At 38.1% G+C, this 26,100-nt stretch overlaps 2 protein-coding genes across 7 annotated transcripts in view; one reads left to right on the top strand and one right to left on the bottom strand.

Moving 5' to 3' along the window:
- Positions 1 to 8,598, top strand: part of asah2 (N-acylsphingosine amidohydrolase 2) — a 41,748-nt gene extending 33,150 nt beyond the window's left edge. For all 3 annotated transcript variants that reach the window (XM_056245933.1, XM_056245934.1, XM_056245932.1), the window contains 15 exons: positions 732 to 809; positions 1,503 to 1,623; positions 1,968 to 2,093; positions 2,891 to 2,977; positions 3,061 to 3,165; positions 4,155 to 4,236; positions 4,365 to 4,480; positions 4,703 to 4,797; positions 4,902 to 4,941; positions 5,531 to 5,629; positions 5,777 to 5,872; positions 5,970 to 6,122; positions 6,492 to 6,548; positions 6,646 to 6,734; positions 8,039 to 8,598. In XM_056245933.1, coding sequence (XP_056101908.1) covers positions 732 to 809; positions 1,503 to 1,623; positions 1,968 to 2,093; positions 2,891 to 2,977; positions 3,061 to 3,165; positions 4,155 to 4,236; positions 4,365 to 4,480; positions 4,703 to 4,797; positions 4,902 to 4,941; positions 5,531 to 5,629; positions 5,777 to 5,872; positions 5,970 to 6,122; positions 6,492 to 6,548; positions 6,646 to 6,734; positions 8,039 to 8,237 — 1,543 coding nt within the window. In that variant the 3' untranslated portion in view covers positions 8,238 to 8,598. The remainder of the gene's footprint in view (positions 1 to 731; positions 810 to 1,502; positions 1,624 to 1,967; positions 2,094 to 2,890; positions 2,978 to 3,060; positions 3,166 to 4,154; positions 4,237 to 4,364; positions 4,481 to 4,702; positions 4,798 to 4,901; positions 4,942 to 5,530; positions 5,630 to 5,776; positions 5,873 to 5,969; positions 6,123 to 6,491; positions 6,549 to 6,645; positions 6,735 to 8,038) is intronic.
- A 2,708-nt stretch (positions 8,599 to 11,306) lies between these two features.
- On the bottom strand, positions 11,307 to 24,766 carry a1cf (apobec1 complementation factor). Of its 4 annotated transcripts, none has more exons than XM_056245938.1 (12): positions 24,656 to 24,766; positions 20,751 to 20,894; positions 20,235 to 20,369; positions 19,865 to 19,995; positions 19,552 to 19,790; positions 19,092 to 19,256; positions 18,357 to 18,454; positions 17,995 to 18,274; positions 16,873 to 17,090; positions 16,639 to 16,775; positions 14,302 to 14,429; positions 11,307 to 12,541 (listed from the first exon to the last, which is right to left on the bottom strand). In XM_056245938.1, the coding sequence occupies exons 2-12, from the start codon at positions 20,847 to 20,849 to the stop codon at positions 12,402 to 12,404; spliced, it is 1,770 nt and encodes a 589-aa protein (XP_056101913.1). In that variant the 5' UTR covers positions 20,850 to 20,894; positions 24,656 to 24,766; the 3' UTR covers positions 11,307 to 12,401. The 4 variants fall into 4 exon arrangements, with proteins under 4 accessions (XP_056101913.1, XP_056101914.1, XP_056101916.1 ...); XM_056245939.1 differs by having other exon boundaries at positions 16,873 to 17,066; XM_056245940.1 differs by having other exon boundaries at positions 12,372 to 12,541; positions 14,293 to 14,429.
- Between the last annotated feature and the right edge of the window lie 1,334 nt (positions 24,767 to 26,100).

The following is a 26,100-nucleotide window of genomic DNA, read 5'->3' as shown; positions in this document are numbered from 1 at the left end:
TTAATGTTATAGTTAATTAAAAATGTCTTGTTAGTTCACAGTGCATTAAATACTGTTAACTGGTACAACTTAAAGCGATAGTTCACCCAAAAATGAAAATGATGTCATCATTTACTCACCCTCAAGTTGTTCCAAACCTGTATGATGACAGAATTTACATTTTTGGGTGAACTATCCCTTTAAAAATCTATCAGTAAATTTTGAAATTACCTTTTAACTAAGATTAATAAACGCTGTAGAAGTTAGTTAACTAATGTAAACATTAAATCTTACTGTAAAGCACAAAATGAACAGATTGGACATTTTTTTTTAAAAAACATGCTTTTTATGGACCCTTTTAACAGACTGTGATGACATTTCCACAGTTATTAACATTGTAAATCTGTTTTTATATTTTGATTAAAAAAAGTAAATTTATAATACTTTACTTTGTGTTTTCTTACCTTGGCATTACATGTCAGAAAACTATTTAACAAAGCTATTGTGTGTGTTAAAATTGTATGTTGGTATATTATTATCACATTAGCATTTTTGCAGTTTCATGAATTTTGTCTCTCAAAATTGTTTTACATTAAAATGTGTGACAACTAGCCCCAATCTTCCCTACTGTATTAACTTTTTCATCAAAAAATACTATTTTATTTTAGCTACACTACACATTAAACAACACTCGCAACACAACACAGCTGAAAGTCACTACAAGTTCATTTATGACTCTGTTTCCAACCCAGATATGAATTCAACACAGACAAGCAGATTGTCATCATGAAATTCACAGATCTGGATGGGGATGGTATGGGGTTGCTCAGGTATTATACACCTTTTATCATATACGCTACAGACATGTCGGCGCACCCGCCATCTTGGAACGGTCAGGGTGTCTTCACTCACTGTAAGAATCAATGATGCCAAAACATTGTGGTTGTGAAACCGCCGATATTTAAATTCCCGAAGAAATGGGATAACCGTAGGTGAGAATGTGTTGGTTTGTGTTTTTATAGGTATTTACTCAATATTATAGATTTTTACTATGGTACTTTTTAATGTTTTTACTTTTACTATGTTAACTTTGTCTTGTCAGCTGACACCTTGACATTGTATTAGTTTTTGCAAAATCATCTGCTGAAGTCTATTACAGATATATATATTTATGCATGCGTCAAACTACAGTTGCAGACACTCAGTCCACTTGCTCTCAAATGTTTACGGACCGGCTTTGACTGTTCCAATATGGCGGATTGGCTTGCATATAACGGCCCAAGGAAGCAGCTAATGAGGCTTCTATGTATATATATATACTGTATATCCATTTTACATCAGAAAATCACAATCACGTAGGATCTTACCCAGACAGCAACATAGTGTCGGCCCAGATCCGGGCCACATCTGGAACATGTGGATTCAACGCATACCACATGTGGGCCGGATCTTCAAGGTATTTGACTTCTGCCAAATATACAAAAATGCACTAATAACTGCATTGACTATGCATCTGTCCTCAGCTGGTTTGCTGTCCATCCCGTCAGTATGAATTACACCAATCACATGGTGAGCTCGGACAACCTTGGCTACGCCTCCTATGCCTTCGAGCAGGAGAAAAACATTGGCTTTCTTCCCGGTGAGGTAAAAGGTCACCCTTTTTTAATTACTCCTTCTTCCTCTGAGCTCCACCATCAAGGTTAATGGATTGTCTTTATTAGTTGTAATCTACTTGAAGAGAACACAAGAACGTTTTCTACTCAATAAAGTCAATAGTTCCCATGCGAATGCTGTAAACACGGAGGAAGTTTAATGACAATGGTTAATAAATGATGTTATTATGTGAGACAGCAAAAATCTGCCGTGGAAATTAAATGGAAGATACTATTCATGTTGCTTATGTTGGCAGTTATCTTTATTAGGCTTTTTTAAGTTGTGGACAGTATGAAAAGTGCAGCGCTAACGCATCACGGACTGTTTACCTCCAGGGTCCTTTTGTTGCCGGCTTTTCCTCCAGTAATCTTGGAGATTCATCTCCCAACATTCGCGGCCCCGTCTGCGTGAACACAGGCGAGAAGTGTGACTACCTTAACAGCTCCTGCCCCGTCGGTGGAGTGAGTTATTATTATACACATGCTGTACTGTACATCAACAGGGTTGTACCATCTATCTATCTATCTATCTATCTATCTATCTATCTATCTATCTATCTATCTATCTATCTATCTATCTATCTATCTATCTATCTATCTATCTATCTATCTATGTCTGTCTGTCTGTCTGTCTGTCTGTCTGTCTGTCTGTCTGTCTGTCTGTCTATCTATCTATCTATCTATCTGTCTGTCTGTCTGTCTGTCTGTCTGTCTGTCTGTCTGTCTGTCTGTCTGTCTGTCTGTCTGTCTGTCTGTCTGTCTGTCTGTCTGTCTGTCTGTCTATCTATCTATCTATCTATCTATCTATCTATCTCTCTGTCTGTCTGTCTGTCTGTCTGTCTGTCTGTCTGTCTGTCTGTCTATCTATCTATCTATCTATCTATCTATCTATCTATCTCTGTCTGTCTGTCTGTCTGTCTGTCTGTCTGTCTGTCTATCTATCTATCTATCTATCTATCTATCTATCTATCTATCTATGTCTGTCTGTCTGTCTGTCTGTCTGTCTGTCTGTCTGTCTGTCTGTCTGTCTGTCTGTCTATCTATCTATCTATCTATCTATCTATCTATCTATCTATCTATCTATCTATCTATCTATCTATCTATCTATCTATCTATCTGTCTGTCTGTCTGTCTGTCTGTCTGTCTGTCTGTCTGTCTGTCTGCATAAAGAAGTATAACCTTGTATTTCAAAATAACTGTAGACACTTATTGAAATATTCACTCACCAGTTCTAATTAACATGTGTTGCCTTTCAATAGAAAAAAGCATGCATAGCTTTTGGACCGGGTGAGGACATGTTTGAAAGCACCAGGATCATAGGAGAGAATATGTATAAAAAAGCAAAGGTGTGTGACACTTGTCATATTGCTTGATCGTGATGAGCATGTGTGTGGAGTGTGCTTCTTCACCGAGTGTATTTGTTCTGCAGGAGCTGTACAGCAGTGCAAAGCAGGAGTTGCACGGGTCGGTTCACGGCGCACATCAGTGGGTCAACATGACCGATGAGACTGTCCCATTTAACTCCACTCATTCAGTGAGTACAGGGCTCCTGTGCACAAAACACGGGCAATGAGACTAGGAACTAAAAGTCAATTTATTTGTATACCACTTTTCACAATACACATTTTTTTAAAGCATCTTTTCTTTTTTTATCCTGTTAACTTTATACATAAAGACAATTATTGCCTGGTTTTACAGACAAGGCTCAAGGCTTAAGGCTTTCGCAGACTAAAATACATGTTTGAGCTGTTTTAACTAAAAGCCACTTGTACTGAGATGTCTTTGATATGTCAGTACCATTGTTTTGTCTCAAGGCCATTGTTTTGTCTCTTTTTTCTAAGGCATGTTTATAAAAACTAATACCTAATCCTGGCTTAGTCTAAGCCCTGTCTGTGAAACCATCTAATGTTACCATAATTTCCATGCAATTATACTAGAGGGGATGTGACATAATGATAAAGCACGGTTTGCATTGAACACACACAGTACCGGTAATTGCATAAGTTAATCTACCTAAACAAGTATTACTGCCTCAAAAGGAAAGGCACATTTTATACAACGTCAAAATCACTCCATAATTCCTTTAAATAAATCTGCTTTTAACCCTCCAAAATGTCTTGCGTCATAGACTGAAATTGGAAGTGCATCACCAAAAACACAATTTTCCTTTGTTTTTCCAAACTAAAGGAAGAGTGAAAATGATGTTCTATATGGTTATCATCTGATTGTCACAGATGCTGTCTATGGACCTTAAAGGGACAGTTCACTCAAAAATGAAGATTCGGTCATCATTTAATCACCCTCAAGTTGTTCCAAACCTGTATAAATTTCTTTCTTCTGCTGTACACAAAAGAAGATATTTTGAAGAATGTTGGTAACCGAACAGTTGATTGGCCCCATTGACTTCCATAGTATGGGGGGAAAAAAGAATTGATCTTATACTTAGTTGAAGCACCCTTTGAGCCAGAAGCACACTGTACCAAAACTGTGCAAACTTCATGCTGACACAGTTTCTATCACCAGGGACGGACGTGTAAACCTGCTCTGGGACACAGTTTTGCCGCTGGTACAACCGACGGAGGAGGCGAATTCAACTTCATACAAGGTAAGGATATAAGCTATGAATGTCACAAGCAAATGTAGCTATGTCACAAGCCTGGGAAATACTTTGACAGGTCTTATTGTTGGTCACAATTATCTGATAATTATGGTTATGTTTCTTCTTGTGACCAGGGGATACAGATGGAGACCCCTTTTGGGATGGCATAAGAGATGCGCTTTTGGGACCCCCGTCTAATGAGTCCAAGGCTTGTCATTGGCCTAAACCAATCCTCGTCAGCACCGGGGAGGTATAAGGACAAGTAGAGCTCATAAATAAACAGAATTACTAAATCTAATCTACAATACGGTATCTTTTGATATTACTAGCATAAGATAACAATGTGCCAATCATTACAGAATTGGCACTTTTTACACAGTGCATGAGAATGGGTAATGGAAAGTACTCATAAGACATGTTTAAATGTTTTCTTTGTTTTGAAATAATAACAGTGATTTCTGTTTTCATGCAGATGGATTCACCCCTCCCATGGCATCCTGCCATTGTGGACGTTCAGATCATCACTATTGGCTCTTTAGCCATAGTTGCAGTCCCTGGAGAATTCACGTGAGTTCTGTTGATTCGCAAAAGCAGCAGCTGTGTTAATATAGGAAAAAGTGTCTCCACAACCAGCCAATATTGTTCAACTCAAGTTGTCTTCAATGTTCCAGTACCATGTCAGGGAGAAGGATACGGGAGGCAGTCAAAAAGGTGAGAACGGTACTTACACTCCCAGTCAAAAGTTTGGAATAATTATGATTTTTTTGTATGTTTTTGAAAGAGGTCTCTTATGCTCAACAAGGCTGCATTTGTTTGATAAAAAAAAAAAAAACATTCCTGCAATTGAAAATCTGAATTTTCACCAGCGTTACTCCAGTTTTTGCTGCATTTTTGTAGTAAGAATGATATATGTTTTTGAGGATTATTTGATGAATAGAAAGTTCAATGAACAGCATTTACTTAAAATATCAATCTTTTGTAACATTATAAATGTCTTTACTGTCAATTTAATGCATCCTTGCTGAATAATTTTTTATTCAGCCTTAAAAAAAAAATCTTACTAACCCCAAACTTTTGAATGGTAGTGTATCACAATTTCCACAAAAATATTAAGCTGTCATTTTCAACAACACAAAGATAAAACAACAATCTCATTAATCTCCTATTTATATCTTCAATATCTTCAATATTTAATGGAATCAAACCTGCCACAACAGGTTGACACACCATTTATGAATCCAAATTTGAAGTAGATTCTTCAAAAAATCTTTGTTTTTACTGTATCACATGGTTTTCATAGGAGTTGGAGGTGCAAGAGTCTTTCACTAATGCAGAGGTGGTTGTCGCTGGTCTCTGCAACATCTACACCCACTACATCACTACATACGAAGAGTATCAGGTATATATGCTTCAGTTTTAGTTGACCACCGTAATAGTCATGGTATTAACATGGTGCTCCAAGGTCCAAGAACATGTCTAAACGAGATGACAGACACAATGTGTTATTTGGTCTGGCTTTTCAAATGGTTTTCTTCTACTCTCACAGATCCAGCGATATGAGGGCGCATCCACCATTTTTGGCCCTCACACTCTCTCGGCTTATATCCAGCGCTACAGAGGACTGGCCAAAGCTATTGCTCATGTAAATCTCCATCTTTCATTGCCTTGCAGTCATTTTGTAACTTTTTAATGATCTGAAATGATCTGTCTAATCTCACGAATGAACCAATCTTCCACAGGGAACAATAGGAGAATTGCCAAAGGGTCCCGAACCCCCTTTCTTTCATGAAGACACACTTTTTAATCAAGTGAAGGACCCCGTGGCAGATGTAGCACCAGCTAACACCACCTTTGGTGACGTCTTACAGCAAGTTAATCCTGTTTATAAAGTGGTAGGTCAATAATTGTGATACGGTCACATATACCGTTGCTCGATGGAATTTTGTGGGCGAAATCCAGTCATTTCAATAGGAATCCGGGAGTTTCCCATGAGGGCGAATAAGTTCCCTTACGTAAATTTCACTCATGTTCAAGTTGGTCATGCGAATTTGTTGCGTTGACCAACAGAAAGCTGCTTGTTTTGAAAGTAACTTCTGTGTCGGCAGTGAAACAAACATCACTACGCTATTGACAATTTCGCTGAAATATCACTAATGTGAATAACATTTTATTGAAATGAGTGAACTAGTGAAAGCTAAGCTTGCAACATTAAGCTTTCTGTTATAAATTAACACGATTTATTTGATTTATTTATTCTAAAGGGAGAAATGGCATCTGTCACATTTGTTGCTGGAAACCCGAGACACTCTGGAGATATTGTGAGTACTTTAGTAGCAGTAACCGTACAGTAATATGTTGCAAAACAGGCTCTTTTATGCATGAGATATGACTAATCTGTGGTGATTATGATATCAGAGAGATAAGACATTGGTCACAGTGGAGAGGTTTCACAACGACACCAACACATGGGAAATAGTTCACACGGATGCATCATGGGAAACAAGGTAATGATCTGTCTACATAGCCTACTGTATACAGTATAGGCTCAAGTTTTTTTAAAATGTTCTCTGTGCTAATGTTTATATCATATCGATTCGTATACTTTTTACTTTGAGCTTGTGTTAATGAAGCCATCTTAAAGCTGATAGTATCTCTGTCCCCCGATAAGGCAAACGCTGAGTCAAGGTCTTATCACATTATATAGCCAGTTCATTCCTCAGGCCGAAATCCATAACCTAAATGAATTGTAGATTAGACAGTCTATACATGTATACTGACTGACATAATATCCAATGGCTAAACGCAAGTACGCCACTGGAGCTGAGAAAATGGCTTCAACGTTTTTTTTTTATTGAATGATGATTTATTTGTTATCGGTTTTCAAACTCTGTTTTTCTGAATTCTGAATTCTCTTTTACTTGTCCCTTCAAAAAATCCACTTGTCCCGGACAAGGGGACAAGCGTTAAAGGGATAGTTCACTTTGAAATTCATTTTTGGTATGTTTTAGCTTACCTCAAGGGCATCCAAGATGTAGGTGTCTTTGTTTCCGCAGTAGTTTCAATTTTGATATTTTTAGGTCAAACCGTTCTTGTCTGTCAGTCATATAATGCAGGTCTATGGTCACCACCTCAAAGAGCATGCACAGAGAAGTCCAAATTAAACATGATTTAATGACTCGTAAATGTAAGTACACATTGATGGCCTAAGACACGAAACGAGCGGTTTGTGTGAGAAAACCAACAGTATTTATATCGTTTTTACCTCTTGTAAACACAGCCACGTCCAAGTGATCTGAGGGCGCGGGCGCTTCGGTCTTTTCCGGCAAGCGCCGGAAAGCGCCAGAAGTGATCTCTCGCACGTGTACGTCACTCATGCAATTTTTTTTTTAGTTTTTTTTTTTAATTGTTTTCTTTTACGACGGTTTAAACATCCCGGATAAGCGCAAATTAGTACCATTTTAATTAGCCGTCTTACCTACAGTCTTACCTACAATCTCTGTTCTATGTAAACAATGAGTGACGTACACTCGCGAGAGATCACTTCCGGCGCTTTCCGGCGCTTACCGATTATGCGTGTTGATAGCACGCCAAAAATGGAAATACGAATTGGCGTGTCATACATACGCCATTTCATGAGATCAGTCTGAACAAAGACACCTACATCTTGGATGCCCTTGAGGTAAGCTAAAACATACCAAAAATGAATTTCAAAGTGAACTATCCCGTTAATGTCGAGCCTTGCATATGGCCTACTATGATATAGGAGTAAAGATTCTGACTTATTTTGTGTATGTGTGTGTGTAACCAGGTTTCACTGGATTAAAGGATTTGCCGGCCGGAGTCAGTCAGAAGTGGAGTGGCACATCCCGCTCACAGCGCAGACAGGAACCTACCGGATTCAACACTTTGGACATTACAAACAATCCAAGGATAACAACACCATCATCATGCCATACGTGGGCGCTTCTGATGCTTTCGAAGTCACCAGAAGTTTTTACTACTTTTGATCAGTCAGTGTATCACTGAGGAAGAACATTATATGCTGTAGAATATTAGCTGTTTAGTGCTCAGTTAACAGCATCAATCTGTAAACTAATGTTGTTGTCTAAGGTAAACATGCAACAATAGTATATGCCAAATGCACAAACATCGACCTCTCTGCCTTTTTTTATTTCTAAGGTGAAATAGTTGTTTGGTAAAGTAGCCTATATCGATCTGTTCCAGTCCTAGCTTCTGATTGGTCTCTGCTGCTAAAATAAATACAATATTCACAATATTGTACAGCACACATAGAGGCAAACTGTTAAAGTTATGTAGGTATGTCTTCTGAATGTATTTAATAAAATCATGTAGGCCTATTAATTTGAATTTGTGTCCCATTGTTTTGTCAAGTCATCTTTATTTATATAGTGCTTTGTACAATACAGATTTGTTTCAAAGCAGCTTCACAATGATAACAGGAAAATAATGCAATAAGTTTTTTTTTTAGCTGTACAGCAGCTCTTGAAGAAAATGGTGTCATCATCCAGCTTAAGCCATTTCAGTGTTGATTAATTTCTTATGTAAAAAAGTTACTAAATTCAGTTTATTTATCTATACAGCAGCTCTGGAGAAAACAGTGATGTCATCGTCCAGCTCAGTTCAGTTCTCATTCAATGATGTCAATGCAGGCAGATCAATAATATTGTTGAATATTAAGTGTCCCCAACTGAGCAAGCCAGAGGCGACAGTGGCAAGGAACTCAAACTCTATCAGGTGACAGAATGGAGAAAAAAAACCTTGGGAGAACCCAGGCATGGCCAGTTCTCCTCTAGCCAAAAAAGTTTAGTAAAAGTAGCAAGCACCTTGCAAGTGGAAGAACAAAATGGCTCAATAGAACAAAAAGGTGTTCTGAAGAATAACCAGTCATAATAATTGCCTAATATCATTAAGTCTTATGGGTTTGTTTGGAATGACATGGGGGTGAGTATAGGCTAAATGATGAAGAAATCTAATTTTGGGGTGAACTATCCCTTTAAGAAATAATGTGTTTTTGTAAAGTCATCAAACATCTGTAGGCTACTCAGACTAAAGGTTTTATATATTGTTTTAATTATACATGGTGCTGGTCGAACCACTTAATGTATTTCGCCATGTTAAAGGGGTGGTATAATGCCCCTTTTTACAATATGTAAAATAAGTCTATGTTGTCCCCAGAGTGTGTATGTGAAGGTTTAGCTCAAAATATATATAAAAAATTTTATATATAGGCCTATATATAATTTTTTTTTTTTTTTACAGCATGTTAAAGTTGTTGCCTTTTGAGGGTCAGTAAAACGCATCGTTTCGTGTGTGTCCCTTCAAATGCAAATGAGCTGCTGCTCCCGGCACAGAGGGCGGAGCTTCAAGAGTGTGTGTTAGCAGCTCTGATTACCTCACACAGACAAGCAATAAAATGTCAGAAACGGTTCTGCCTTTTATGTTTAAACTGGAGTCGGACAATGATGCAGAGACTCAAGAAGAAGTGACAACATGCAGAATGCAACAGAACGTTTCTGAATGGTTAGTTGATGGATTTATGTTGCTGATGTGGAGTTAACTCTTCAAGTCTTTGATTAGCATATCCTGTCATGATAATCTATAAAATCGCTCGTGTGGGAACTGTTGTAAGATGCTTACAGAGTGACATGCAAATGCATTTGTGTTACGTACTGTATTGCATGTGACAAGACGGATGCGACAGCTTGAGCAGACTCAGAAATGTTCTCTATACAACAACTCTTCCTCTTCTCAAAATGGACTGTGTGTTCCCGGGGGCGGGGTTTATGTAAATTTTTAGGAATGGTGATGTCACTTACCCGGGAGGAATGACGTGTAGTCCCTACCAGCCGTTTGTTTAGGCCCCGTCCACACTACTTACTGCGTTTTCGTTTAAAAACGGAGACCTTTTGCTACGTTTGCACCTCCCGTCCAGACTAAAACGGAAAAAACGAAGACCTAAAACGGAGAAGTTTAGAAACGCTGCAGCTCCGTTTTGCGTTTTGAATCTCCGGAGTGCGTTTTAGTGAAGACGGGACAAAACGGAGGACTGGAAACGATGACGCAGAGGCTTACGCTCGGCTCTATGATTGGGTGTCATCAGTCATGACGTATCCTTCCCTGATTCTTCAGCCACCCATCACATGTCAATCCGTTTTCTGTTTACACCGGCACGCGCATGCCCAGTGTTGGTGAATGGTCACGTGATCCGCGTTTTCAGGCGTTTTAATGTGGACGGAGATCAATTCTAATACGCAGATAAAACGCTGGTGTGGACGGAGATCGTATTCGTTTTAATTCTGTTTTTAAATGAAAACGCAGTAGTGTGGACGGGGCCTTAGTTTTTATAAAACGATTTCTTTAAAAGCAAATATCTTCCTTTGCTTTGAACTTTGAGCGTTGTAACTTTGCAGATGTTGTTTATGCTCAAACCGCAACATTGCACACTAACTAAAGTTAGAAAAGTGAAATCATAATCAACCACCCCTTTAAAGTGACCTGACAAGTGGTGCTTCACTAAACGTTGGAGAGGATCCTGACGCTCACTGGCCGCCCGCCACCTCTGTACTATAGCGTAGTGTACTTTGTTTGGTGTTTATGATAGAATAGCCTATGGAATATAGAATAGCCAAAACACAGAAAGACCGACAAGAGTAAACATCGTTAGGGCTTACACAACGTGGAAAGATTTTATGATGGACGGCTAGTGATGCTCAAGTTACAGTTGTTTGTTGGTCAGGTAAGGGAATTCATTATGGTGTTTACTTCTCTCTAAAACTAGTTTGTAGGCCTAATAGTGTAATTTACATAAAACTCAGTAGACGTTCCTGAAGCGTTCATGTCAGTGCAGCGTCTATCACCATTGTGGTAAGAACAGCGATGCTAACACTAGCTTAAAAAAAAACTAGCCTACTGAATGCCCCTTTAATGATAAATGCGCAATCTGTACATGATAATATATTAAAAATGTGTTTTAGGGTTTCATGACACTTGTCACGTGTCACAAATAACACACACACACACAAACAAACACAAAGAACAGTCTGGAACAGTAGACGTGTCTTTAGAAGATAATTTGGTTTATTGATGATTATTTGATTTACTGGAATTATATTTTCACAACTACCTTACTCTGTAGCACTATGAAGCTCTGTTTATTTTTTTTCCCTGACGATGCTCATCCAATTCTCCCTCCAGTTCCGATGCCAATCATCGAAACAATAAATTATTTCAAACAGTCTATGATCGAAAAACAAAGTTCATATAAACAGAGTTGGAATTCAGGTATAAAAATACGTTCTAAGTGCCACACAAACTTTAATACTGTCACCTTTAAGGCATGTTTATATTTAACAAAAATGTGTATTTAAACAGTGCTCTCATATTCCCCACTTATAAAAAAGAATGAAGAGGGAAACATTAGTAGCAAGCCTGTAAATATCTTATAAAATATAGCAAAACTAAAGAACCAGCCACAAACTGTCAAACATCTCTGAAAATAATCCTAAAACATACAGATACATACCAAGTATGAAAGCATGATCTGTTAAAACTCTGTACTTGGGTGTAAATACTGAAAGAAAACCAACACAAAAACTACAACTTTAAATACAACTTAATACCAAAGATCACTAAAGTAAATGTCTGGATAAAAGTCATTAGCGCAATAGGGTTTTACAGAGTGTTTGAAAATATTACTTATAATATTCAATTTGAATGATTCAGTGTTAAAGGCAGCATTGAATTTGCATTGCATTGATGCTTGGTCCAGCCTAAATTTCTGTAATTTAGATCATTTAGAAGCTAGTAACAATCAGTTCAAATTTGATTGGGTCACCAATCTGGATGATCCCAAATTATGACACAAGTAATGTTTCAATCAAGGGGATTTATGCCTTGACAAACAGCAATAAATCATAAAACAAAAAAAATTGACATTTTCTTGAAAGGTTTGGGATTGAGTTGTGGTCAGCCTTCAGGTCGCCCTCTTCCTGAGTAAAGTCAAAAGTTGACTCGTATTCTTCAATATCGCAAAAATGCTCATAAAACACTTGGGAAGAAATAAAGTTATCATAACTCTGAACAAAAACTATTAAAATAAAAACAAAAGAATACATAGAACATAAAACGACAGAGACTGTTAGTTAGGGGTATCAAAACACTCCATATCCATCCCCACGGGCTGCCACAGCAAAGGCCGGGTAACCCTCGTAGGTTGCATAGGCAGTCAGGTCCTGACCCAGAGAAACAGCCTGCTTCAGCTGGGTAGCAGTGGTGCTGGCAATTGTATAACCTGTGAAGCCAAAAGGAAAAGACTCAGGGCAAAATAACTCCTGCAAAAAGTTTTTTTTTTTTTTACCCTAGAATGCATATCAAATGACCCGGCCACTTAATTTATAAACCATAGTTATAAATAATTAAAAATGGATGGTTTTCAATCCATTTAAAATTTTACAGAATTTTTGACATCAAAGTATACTGTAATGCTTTTAAGTATGTAAAATGTTATACGACATTAACATTTAAATTTAAATAAAATATGTCTTTTACATTTTTTTTTTCAATTTAATAATTGTATGTTACATTTTAAACAATTTTTTACCACAGACATACATTATAAAGTAATTAAAAAAATATGTCTGTCCTATTAGAAAAAAAGTTTTGATGGGGTACTATATTGAACTCTATAGGGATCTTGACTCAATTTAAAGCTGCTGTTGGTAACTTTTGTAAAACATATTTTTTTTTACATATTTGTTAAAACTGTCATTATGTCCTGACAGTAGAATATGAGACAGATAATCTGTGAAAAAATCAAGCTCCTCTGGCTCCTCCCAGTGGTCCTATTGCCATTTGCAGAAATACACGCTCCCGGTCAGAAACAACCAATCAGAGCCAGGAGGAATGTCTTAGCAGTGTCAATCACGCTCGTGTACGCGCTGATCACACCCCTCTCTTGCACAGCGCGAGCCGTCGTTCAAACTCAAGATTGCCGGCGTGCTGCAGCTGTGCTTATGACGGAGAAACAACCTAAACTGCCAATTCTCGAGTGACACCTGCTCATAAAACAAAGAGGTAAAAGGAAAAAGACCGATGACGATAAACAAGCGAAAAAGAAAGAATTACACAGAGCCCATTGACTCGGTGTCAAAACTCTAGCCGCATAACATGTAGATAAAATGTCACGCACTCTGCTAAGCAACAATTGAACCCTGCTAATTGACTGGCTTGTCATGTTGCTGAAATAATGTACTAGCACACCTTATCTAGCATTATATATCGCTAGAATAATTACTTACACACTGTAACGTTAGTTACCGTTATATTAACGTTATCTTACTAGCTATTTATAACTTATAGAAAGAGTGCAACGTTATAAAGTTACATGTAGGCTATTGCAAAATACATAATGATTTGAGGACCAAGTTTGTATTCAAAGTATGGGCAGGCCATAGTCAATGTAAAGCATATTGTTGACGTTTAGTCCCTATTAGTGAATGTGCCATATAACTTTTTATCCGCCGTTATTGGTGGCCCTGTTTACTAGCCTGCGCGTTCACGACAGGCTCCGCTGTGGAGGACGAGCTGTGGAGGGAGGGCTGTAGCGCAGCAGAGAGCAAGGGGGTGGGACCTGTAAGTTGTGCTTGTTCAAATTTTTCAGGCTAAGTCAACGTTTTCTCAAAACTCCCTACTGCAGCTTTAAAGAACACTTTATGCCAAAAATATTCTAAAGCCTACAAGAAGACATCTTAAATTAATACATAATACATTCATGTTTGAGTTATTTACATTCTATTGATAAAGTATGTTTATGAGCTGTTTAATTAAAATAAAAAATGAATGGAAGCAAAATTAATCAATTAAAACTATATTTCATAAAATCATCCCATGGTGAACCCCTAAAATGTTCTAAATATTAAGTGGCTGACAGAAACCTTTTAAGGTTCTAGATAGAACCTTTTCTTCTAAGAGTTTACATAGAGTTAATATAGTCTATTATAACAGAATTAGCATCACAGTAAAATAAGTATCAGTCTTACAGACCTCACATACCTGTGAATGCAGCAGCGGAAGCGTCAGCGCCCTCTGTCTGAACACCAAGAATCTGCAGAGTGTGTTCGGCCGCATGCAGCTTCGCCTCATCCATCGATGCACAGAGCTTGGCGGGGGTGAACGGGTGTCTGGCCGGACACACAGAGAGCAACAGTGGTAAAAATAAATTGCTAAAATGTATTGTATATGCTGTTGAGAAAAATACTGTATAGATATTCTGTATGTTGGGAAGTGTTGTGTGCATAGGGGCTTTCACACTGGACCTTTTCATAGTTCCTAGACTTGTTGGCGGAAGTACTCAGACTTTGGCGCGTTCGCACCGCAGGTACTAGGAACGATTTTAGTTCTAGGAACTTCTTTTGGTGGAACTAATTTAGCTCCTACTTCAGAGTAGGGTCTAAACCAGTACTATAGGAAATATCCGTGGCGTTAGTATACGCTGAACGCACGCGAAACACCAGCACCCGCCATTTTTTAAAAAGGCTGCGTAAACACACAGATTATAGCCTATATATTTACTCCAGAAATAACTCTATGAACATTGAGAACAGTGATGGATGGGTCACTTAACCTTTACGCTGAGGAGAAAATCCAGCACAACTTTTAGGGGGGCCAAGCCAAACATGATTATGTATTTCTGCTCAGCTAGCAAAACTGGACATCAACCACAAGGCATACGCTAATAGCTTTTCATTACTGTCTACTTTCTATGTATAACAGTTCTATCTAATAGAGTATATTAGACAGGACTGTTACACAGATCGTAAACTAATGAACGGAGAATGTGAGCACGGTGCGCTCAAACTCTGGCGTTCTCAGCGGCGTCAAAATAAAGGTCACGACAGTAAGCGCGGCTTACGTCACTTCAGAGTTCCTACTGGTGGTGCGAATGCAACCAGGAAAACGTTCCTAGGGGAACCATTAGTTCTCTGGGAACCACCTGCATGGTGGCTAGTTCCTAGAATTAAAGTTCCTATTATCTCATGTGAGATTCTGCATTGCTACATGTCGTGTCTGACTGAAGAGTGTTAGCTAATTTATGGCTGCACTTCGTTTCATTTGGATACTTTTCATATTTCTGAGATTCTACTCTGATTTCATAATTGTTGCTGATGAAAATACAATACATTAATTCACCAATCACTAGGGGTGTAACGATACACATATTCGTATTGAACCGTTCATTGGACCATTTTTCCTGCCGACCAAAACTTCGTTATTTCAAATGTAGGCGCACCGCGCGTGGGAAGCGCGCTCATAATGTAGAGACGCTGGCATGACCACAACATTGCCCAACATCAAATGGCAAATGTAATGTAAGCGGAACGAAACCACTCGTTATTGTGTGGTTGACGGAGAGTTTATCAGTTTGGACCAATGCAGCGCAAGCCGATCTTAATCATCAGCACTGTTACTACACAGCGAAATCCAGTAAAGAAAAATTTGAATTCGCCACTGAAGTAATAACATCGCTGCAAGATCTAGTGAGAAACATTCACATTTCTCCGTTATTAACGGATCAAACAGCGCTGACGTGGAAACCAGGAGGAAACATTGTGCCATGAATTAACTATTCAGTGTCCACAGATCAGCAACATTCACCATGGGTTTACTGTAGTAACACTACTAACTGTAACCATGGAAGTTTGGCAGGACTAGTAGGCTATAATGCTTTCAGGTAACATTACGTCGGTTTTATTTTGACATTACGAATACAATTGCTGCTCTCAAATGTGAATCTGAACTAAAATAAACCTTTGTTTATAACTACTACAATATTACATTTCATTTTGTCCAAGGAGCTGTTTTGTTTTATATGCTCCTAAGAAAAGTCAAGTATAGCTCCATCATTGCTCAAAGTAAAAAAAGTTAGTTTTAATAAAAATATAATTAAAATAATTAAATCAAGGAAATTTCTCTGCCATTTCTTTCTTTTTGAAAAAGAGTGTGTTCACAAGTGTATCGTATCGAACCGTGAATTTTGTGAACCGTTACACCCCTACCAATCACCTTATTATATTCCCTTGGCTATAATAATATGGCGGTCAGGAGGGACATGTTTGCGGTGAATTCGTAATTAAGTTTTAAAGCTCAGACATGATTTTTTTTTAGAACTCAGAAACAAATTTGTGGTGATTCCAACATAATGTGAATGCATCACTATCCATGAAAGGTGAGTATCTGATGTAATGAGGTATCTTGGAGGGTAGCATAATTTTCAATTTGAAGCAGCCTTCATGTTCTTCACGTGACTGTAATGCATAAAAATCTATCTAGGTAGGCAGCAGTTGAGACACAGTTAATGCGAGTATCGTTTAAGCAGAGGTTAAGGCGTACATATTTGGATATTGAGTAGCCAGAGCAGGGATGGTGACTTTGTAAAGGAACAGTTGCCTCTGATCTGGTCCAATAGCAGAGTGAAGCTGGTAAACAGGTTGTCCCCAGTTATTCTTTTGGCAAATATCCTCCAAGATCTGTAAAACAGGCAAAATGTTCCTTGGAGAAATGTTTCTTGAAAACTCTCTCCTTTAAATTCCACAAGTGATCTTTTCAGTGAGGTTATGAGTGTACCTGTGGGGCGTGTTTGATGCCTTGGGGCTTCAGAGTGACTGGGTTCATGGGCGTGAGCTCCATGCCAGGAAGAAGGTCATAGAGTTTTTCGTCAGGGCGTTTGTCTGTCTTGAGTTGGTATGTGGCGCAGCCACGACCCATGCCTGCATAGGCAAGGTATCCTCGCCCACCCAAACCACGTACGCCCGCTGCCCCTACAGGTACATTCATGTAAATTTCTAGGAATGCAAGAAGGCATTGATTCGAATCAAATCACCAGAAATCACCCAGGTTTCAATCAAGACAATCATATAGATGTATTCCAAGCCAGCACATTACAGAAGCTGCATCTCTGATTTTTTTTTTTGTCTGATCATAACTTTTATAGATTTGGAAGACTTGATTTTTGTACCCCATCCATTCAGAACAATATATGATTGTCTCTAGACTGTAATATGCAGGCATGGATAACCCATTCAAAAGCTAGACGGGACAAGCAAACTTACAGTATAACAGAATATATATTGTTTATAGTCAAATGCAAAGAAGATGCAAATATATATAAACATTATGTAAAGATCTTTCATTACTAAGTAATTTGGCCTCTTTAAAGTCAACATGGAATTAAAATGTTCTCAATGTGCTTCCTGACCTTATTGTGCACAGTTATTCCAAATAAAACGAATGTTTCATATTTCCTCCAACCACCTGGCTCAATTCAGGTACATGAACTGTATGTAACACACACAGTATAAATGTGCTGTATGTAACACACACTAATTGATTTCATCCAATCAATAAGGTTCCTGTTTTTTCAGTTAATATGCCATTTCACTCATAATTTTCACATTATGAATGTAGAATATTTTTTTTCATGTTGACTTCAATAATTGTAGTTTGGCCTTGGATTCATTTGGTTTCTTTCTTTCTTGATTGATTGATTGATTGATTTTAGACATAAAGTGGATCTTTTTGGTCATTAATATTCAGAACAATTTTATATATTCATTAAGAACTACTGCATTTTTAGCAGATAATTCACAAGTTTGATTAACAGTTACAGAATGAGATTTATTTGGACATGATTGTCACACCTTAAATGACATCTGGAACAGATTTCAACAAATGAATCAGATTACCCACCTCTCACAGAGGGCGAACGCACCAGCCCCCTGGTACTTATGTGCCCTTTGGTACTGGGGAAGCGGAATTGATTAGGGATGGTTGTGTACGCAGGGGGGGCGTAGAATATTGGTGCTCCTAGGTAGGCAGCTGAGGGGTCGTACATTTGGCCCACGGTGTAAGCGTAGTCTCCTTGGAGCAGAGCACCGCCACGACCCCCCGTGCCTCGTGTGTACCGTACATAGCTGTCCTTATCCACAGGCTTGGCTAGCGTGACCTCAATGGGAGAACCGTCAATGACCTGGGGGGAAGTCCAAGTTTTTTATACAGAATACTTTGTAATGATTAGATTTTCCTCTAGATTCGATTTCAATTAGGTTCACCTTTCCATTCAGTGCATCCATGGCATTGATGGCATCCTCTCTTTGAGAGAAATGTACAAAGGCATAATCTCTGATCTTCTTCACCCTTTCAACAGCACCTGTAGATTAGCAAACACTCTAAATATTTCAATGAAATCACATAAAACAAATGAATTCCTTCAGACTCCGAAACAGGGTTTTTTTTGGTCCTTGATAAGGTAAGCATCATAAATATCGTTGTTCAAAACTAGTTTGAACCTAACCTTAAAAGGATGGTTCACCCACAAAGTTGCTCCACATGTCATTCCAAACCTGTGACAATTTTTCTAACATAAAACACAAAATGAGTTTTTTTTTTTTTTGTCCATACAGTCAGTGGGGGTCCAATGTTGTTTGAAGCAATGCTGTTGAATGTTGTTTTGACATTCTTCATAATATCTTTTTTTGTGTTCCTAATTAAAAAAAAAGTCATACAGCTTTAGAGCGACATGGGGGCGATGACAGATACATGAATACATTTGTTTTTGTGTGACCTATTCCTATGAGTATTAAACTTTGGAGCATAACTGGAGGTTTATAGGAATAGTGAATTTTGAGTGCTATTACTGTCCTAAGTGATCGCACTTCCGGTTTTTGCCTGACATATGATATAACGGGTGAAAAAAATCCTAAAGACTTGCATAGAAGGATCAACCTGAGCCATATCCAGAGGCCAGAATATTAAAGTGACTTTTTTTTTTGTTTCAAACAGCTCACCAGGTTTGATGCTGTTAAACTCTTTCTCAATGGTCTCCTCTGTAGTGGGCAACATCAGATTACGAACATAGAGGATCTTCACTGTGGCCATAGTGTCCTCGTCTACCTCTACCTCAGGTTCAGCCCAGTCGACTGCGATAGGATGACCCCACAGTTGAATTCTCCCTGAAAGAGATAGTGAAATCTGTGTCATTGGCTATTCTTTTATCTCTCACTCACCTCCTTTGGGCAATGAACTAAGTATCTTTGGACTCAACATGAGTTCAGCCAGAGGGAAATCAATAAAATCGTGTCTTGCTTTGGAAGCAGATGATTGCTTTGGAAAACGTCTGTACATTTGGAAAAGAAGAATGAGGTTTTTTTTTGGACATGACATACTACAGGATACAGTATAAAATCATACTATAATAGTAAGTAACTATTACAGTGTATGTGTATAACTTAAATTATTTAGTTTTACCTGGCAGCAGTTTCCTCCTGGCCATGGCGGCAGCTCTATGGCTTTCATACTCCACGAAAGCAAATCCTCGGTTCTTGGTCTTGTCAGCAGCACTTGGATAAACAATGACATCCATGACGCCATCCGTCACCTTCTTCATCTCTGCCAGGATTTCTTCTCTCTTTTTGGTCTTTGGAATGCCGCCCACAAATAGACGACAGTTGTCTACACTTGCACACACGCCCAGAAGTCTTCCATTCCTGTGTGAAGATCATGTGTGAGAATTGTTCAAAATGCTTCATTCACTAGATGTCCACTTTGAACAATTACTCACCGGATTTCATAATTGTTGAGCTGTTTCATGGCATTCTTAGCCTCTTGTTTTGTGGAGAAGGTAACAAATGCATAGCCTCGATTGTTGCCATTGAAGTCCATCATCATCCGTACTTCGTATATGTTGCCGAACTGCAGAGACAGGTAAGCTTAACATTTTTCCAGCTACACCACACTAAAATTTATATCTCCACCTCAGAGTAAATACATTTATAAAGTCTTGATTATATTTTTCTTTCTTTCTTTATATTCTTAGGTTGGAACAGGCTTCCAATATCCTTCTATTTGGGGCAAGTCATCGTTAATTTTTAAACTTTTTTTAGATTTATTTTAAATGGTTTATTTCATATTATTTTTGTTGACCACCTTACTTTTTCACAGAGTGGTACCAGTTCATCCTCAAAGAGGTCTCGAGGAAGCTTTCCCACAAAAATCTCACTGCCTCTCTCTGGAGGCGGGCCTTCCCAGCCAGGAGGTGGACCACCATATCTCCTCTGGCCATTTTCCTGTGGAGAGAACAACTGATAACTCGAATAATACATAAGTTAATGTGCATACTGAGATCACCACAAGGAATAAGCAAAAACATAAATGATTATGGTAATACATTGTACTGATCCACAGACATGAGTTTTTTTCCATTTCCACCACATGATGGTGCCACTATACTACATACTAAAAATGCTGAAGAAAACCAGACAGATATACTGTCAGCATATCTCATTCTCCAGTAGAGAAAATGTAAAAAAAAAAAAAAGGATATTATGGACCAGCGACAGAATTTTTATCTCAGATTTCTCAAGTTAGAGTCAATTTAAGCAAGTGTTTCTATCCCATAATTCCACAATGGCACCTGTCCTGCTACCCGAGGCTTTGGTAACTCCTACCTGGTGTATGTGAAATCCTGTGCGCTGGATCAGAGTGCGCAGCGCAGCCTCTTTCTGCATGCCAGTCAGTCCATCCCCACATTTTTGATTGGTTTCCATTGTGAGTGATTATCAGCAATAAATCAGCAAAATTAGGGGTGCTCACTGAAATTAAATCAAAGTTCAAACACACATAAATGATAGGGCAAGATAGCATACTCTTGCTTTAATTCTGAACATGATAAGAAGCCAAGACATGTTGCTCATAGAGAGGTTCAAAGGTAAGTTGCTCATATGTCCTAACCATGCCCTTTTGAACAACGCTGGTCCATTACTAAATAGCCATTTTTCTCTTGTAAGTGTATTGTGTGAAAACTCTGCAACAAAATATCTAATCCAGGTGGAGGGGAAACGAGTTTTGGGTCTTAATATAGGCATGTAACATCTTAATTTAATCATTGTTTCTGATCAAAGTTGGTTTGAACAGTATGAAGAGAGCTTTGGGTATACTGTATGTTGGTTTTTCATCTGCTGGACAGTGTTGGCAAGAAAAGTGGGGAAAGGAACATTTTCCTCACCTCCAGGTCAAGGACCGTGGTGTAATTATTAACTGAAGAGAGCAAATCAAAACAGCAGACGATCATTGAGTCACATATGTGTTTTAAGAGGAGGACATCTGCCTGCCCTCATTTCACACCTTGTTTCATCTAATGAAAATGTCTTCCCTCAATCAGAACTTAGAAAATAAAAAAGCATAATTCTATTATTACATCAGAAGATTGCTCTGACTATATAAATAGCTCAGTGCTCAGAAGACTTTAAAGGGATAATCTTAAATGAAGATTCTATCATCATCCGCTCATCATCATGTCATTTCAAGCCTGTATGACTTTCTTTCTTCTCTGGAACATAAATATGCCTATAATTAATTTTGTCCATACTATGAAAATCAATGGGGTCCAAAACAACATTGGAGCCCATTGACTTTCCCTGTATGGACAAAAAACAGACCTTTTTCAAAATATCTATTTCTGTGTATACTCTTTTAGAAGACAAACGAATACCTTCTTTTTCAAACTATACTTTAATTTCTCAGTTACAGTATATCCTAAATGTTTTTCCTTCCTTAGGAGAAATCAAATTATAAGAGTATAAATCTAAATAGTAGCTCTGATCATTTAATTTAATGATAAGTTCACATTTAAATCTATCACTTTTGATTGCAGACATGTAATCTGAGAACAATTTAAGACATTGTTGAGATTTGTTTGGAAACCCGATGGAGACACGATTACTAAGCTCTGAGGAGAAAAATAGGGCAAGCTGGAGACTTAAGCAAAATGTATGCACAAGTCCCCATTTATCTTGCTCTAATAATAAGATCTCCTTTGTGATTATTCTTTCTTCCGAGAGGAGGGTGCTATCAAGCGTGATTGAATCACACAGCCACGAGTCTTTAAAATCATCAGTGGAGTGTCTATTTGTCCAACATGACATCATGACTTTGCGTAAACATACACGCCACTTTCAATTCAAGTGGCGTGTTATCTATACGCATTTTGAGCTATCCGCGTGTATGTCCACGCCGAAATCTTTTGCGTGTATGTCTACGCCATTAAATGTCCGAGTGATTCCGCGTGTATGTGTACGCCGTTAAATGTCCGAGCGAAACGACGCAAAATCTATATCTACATCTGTGGAGTGATATTTATTTTCCTAGGATGGTAGGAGAAGACTCATAAATGGTATTAACCCCAGTGACGGGTAGGTTTAGGGACGGGGTTGGGGTAGGTCATATATTTATATATACATAATACAGTAATATAACGTTAAGTCAAAGGCGTTGATAAACACGCTGAAAAGCGATTATGCGTGTTGATAGCACGCCAAAAATGGAAATACGAATTGGCGTGTCATACATACGCCATTTCATGAGATCAGTCACATTTGTCTTTGTCTTTTTCAGCTTCACTTGATCAAAGGGAGATGCTGAAGAAAACAAAAGATGGTGAGTACAGAATAGGGGTCAAATGTGACAAGACTGCTAGTCGTTTTCCGAAGCTCTTCAGCATCTGGATGTAATCATGACAGTAATGATGACACCATGATCTCTGTTAGTGGCTCAAACAAGACACAGGAAAGCTGTTAGCTAGCTATTAGTTATACATGGTTTTATATTCATAGATAGATACATGACATTAGTGGCCAAAAGTGATGTCAGGCCTAGGAAAATGGAAGCTTGTTTCCGCCATGGAATAAAACTATTTAAAACATAATTGCAACTTTATATCTCACAATTCTGACTTTTTCCCCCTCACAATTGCAAGTTATAAAGTTAGAATTACGAGATATAAACTCACAATGCTGCATTTTTCTCGCAATTGCGTTTTTTATACCTTGCAGTTCTGACTTTTTTCTCACAATTGCGAGTGCGTGTTTATATCTCGCAATTTATCACAATTTATCGCAATTTATATTGCGTGGTCATGTCTCGCAATTCTGACTTTTAACTCGAAAATAAAGTCCAGTTCTGAAGAAAAAAAGAAAAATGCAAGTTTCATTGAACTTATAGAGTCATTAAAAACAAATATCCCCTCTGGACATCACTTTTTTTGCCACTACTGTATATACAAACAAAAAGTATACCAGTACTCTAATACATTTAGGCCTACACATATAAAAAGAAGCACTTAGTTGTTAAAATAAACCGTTTCCAAGTCTTATCTTGCCTAGGACTTTTGTCTATTTTGTCTATTTCTTCTTTTCATTAATACTACAATGCAATGCATCCTACCAGCAATGACAGCACTAATGTGTTTGCCTCTACAAGTTCAATAGCTTGCGCAAAGCACAGAGAGTTTATCCAAACTGAAAAGACTCGTAACAGATGACTCACTGGGTGAGATGCTATTACCGCACGCTTTTGCAGTTGGTGAATGTTGGCTTTTATTCAATCCATATGGTGCATGAGACCAAAAATCACAAATTACGGTTTTCTTGAAGCTCAAACATTAGGGATAAAAGAGAGATGGCTGAGCATTAGGAATCCATTAAAGAGAGCATTTTAAGACAGTTGGGAAAGGGCTCCATTAGTCTGCGGTTCATCCACTGCTCTCTCCTGGACAAACTGGTTACCGTTTGCATAAACAAGATAACTAGACGTGCGCTTATCATGCCTGGATCTCTGGCTGCTTTTCAGCCCATGTTGACTGAGGCTAAATACACTTGTTCTGAAGGCCGTTGTGCTGTACAGAAACTGCAACACAGGTGCAGGGAATATAATATTTGTAAGTGCACTGCAATTGCATGTTACATTTGCACCCTGCCTCTGTATTTAAGCGTTTAAGACCATAAATCAAGAACGACATGCACTGTCTCTCCCACCACAACCACACTGTTGCTACTGTTTAAAACCATCATTAGCATGGCAGTTTAATGAAAACGTATGATGGCGAAGTACCATATGCTGAAGCATTTCAGTAACAGCAGTGATTAGCTTTGGGCTTATGTCACAGCTAAAAACTATACTGAAATTCACATTTGCATGTACATATGTTGAAACGTCACAGTTGTTAAAGGTGATGAGTGGCTCGTTTCTGCATTATAAACACAGATGAAGCCTATCACAATAGCGTTTGCGCTGTTGAATCTTAGAATTGAATGATCTTTCCTATAAATAAACGGTGATATTTACATAAATAGTCAAATTAATGTGTATTATTCATTGGTGAGCCATTTTGTATTATAGTATTTAGCCTTGACAGTGTCCTTACAATCATACTGGACGGTTTAAATGCAAAATGATTAATTGCATTGCACAATAAAAAGCATTAACAGAGCCATGTGGACGAGCACAGTGTTTTCTATTGCCACTACCTGACAAGACTCCTTATGTCTCACAATTTAGTTTTAAAGATGCAACTTACCTGAGCAATTTCAGAGATCACCACCCGGAAGACTCAGACCCTCATTCTGCTGAATTTGGCAACGTGTCACTGGGGTGATTCTGTAATCACATCATATCAAACTCCAAAGGTTCACCGTCCTGGGGCTGTTTTACAAGCTGGCGTGGTTAAACGTTAACCAGCTCTATCTCTGCCTCTCGCTGTAGGCCAGCCCTTTGACCAGGAACAGCACGATATCACGGTTCGCCTGCAGCAGGGTGCCTCCTGAACCACAGATCATGCTGCAAAAGGAATTGCTCTTTTGTGTCCCAAATATTAATAGCTCTTGATCTATTTTATGGATCTCTTCTTTTCGGCCTTCTGCACATCATACAGGCCGAACAAATGCACAAATATACTGAAAATGAACATATTCGCATGAATTCAAAGGGCCTGAGATTATATTATAAAGGTGTTCCCCAGCAATTCAGCAGTATATCGGCAGGTTTTTCTGGGTCACCCTTGCCACAGGGCCCAGGATGTTTAAAGTTGACCCGCTGACGGTCCTGATATATCCTATTTGTAAAGTAACATTTAATGATTAAATGCACCATTAGTCGCCATCAAATTTAGAACTAGGGTCACAGAACATTTGAGAGAAAGAGAGAGAGTAAAGAAACGGATACAAACTAGGGATTTCAAATTCAGAATACTACTGTTCAAAAGTTTTATTTTATTCAGCAACAGTGTTTTACTAAATAAACTAACATTCTACTTGAAATACTACTGTTCTTTTGAACTTTCCTGAGAAAACGCATCACAGTCTCACACAAATATTAATATTCACACAAATATTATTCAAATATTAAGCAGAAGTTTTCATCAGTGAAAATAGTAAGAAATGTTTCTGGAGCTCAAAATCAGCATATTAAAATGTGACTGTGAAGACTGGAGAAAAAATTCAGCTTTGCCATCACATAAATAAATAAAACTTACATTAACATTAAAAAAAATTGTAAAATGTTATTAAACTTTAATAATATTTCGCAATATAACTGCCTGCTTTTTTTAAAATCAATAACAGCAGTCTTGGTGAACATAAGATACTTTCAAAAACATTTAAAACAATCCTACTGACCTCAAACATTAGAATCATGCATACATACAAAATCCCTTTAATAATATCAAAATGTTTCTCACACAGAGAATGAAATATTAAAATTTTAGGAAAGGATTTTTGACAGTCTTATGCATCAAAAACTCATTCACACAAGTATGAAAACACTGACCACCATGTTTTTCTGTCCTAGATTGTTCTTTCTTTCCACTCAACACCAGGTATTGATAAAGTAAACATGCTACTGCTGATGTCTTGTTGTCATGGGCCACTGTTTGCTGTCTACCGACTTGTTTGTTTGACTTTGATACGGTGGTCCCTGTGCTCTCAGGACAAACTCTGCTGTGCACTATGTGCTATAGCATCTTTT

This window comes from Rhinichthys klamathensis, unplaced genomic scaffold (assembly GCF_029890125.1).
Source record: "Rhinichthys klamathensis goyatoka isolate OS25496 unplaced genomic scaffold, OSU_Roscu_1.1 h1tg000035l_1, whole genome shotgun sequence".
Lineage (NCBI taxonomy): Eukaryota > Metazoa > Chordata > Actinopteri > Cypriniformes > Leuciscidae > Rhinichthys > Rhinichthys klamathensis.
This window is presented reverse-complemented; position numbering and strand designations above follow the sequence as displayed.

Bases quoted from the DNA above. Each gene is read 5' to 3' on its own strand.
- a1cf (XM_056245938.1), bottom strand. From the start codon at position 20,849: ATGGAAACCAATCAAAAATGTGGGGATGGACTGACTGGCATGCAGAAA. The intron at 20,370-20,750 runs GTAGGAGTTACC...TTCTCTCCACAG, and splicing joins CAGGATTTCACATACACCAG to GAAAATGGCCAGAGGAGATA. The intron at 16,776-16,872 runs GTACACTCATAA...CCTGTTTTACAG, and splicing joins GCATCAAACACGCCCCACAG to ATCTTGGAGGATATTTGCCA.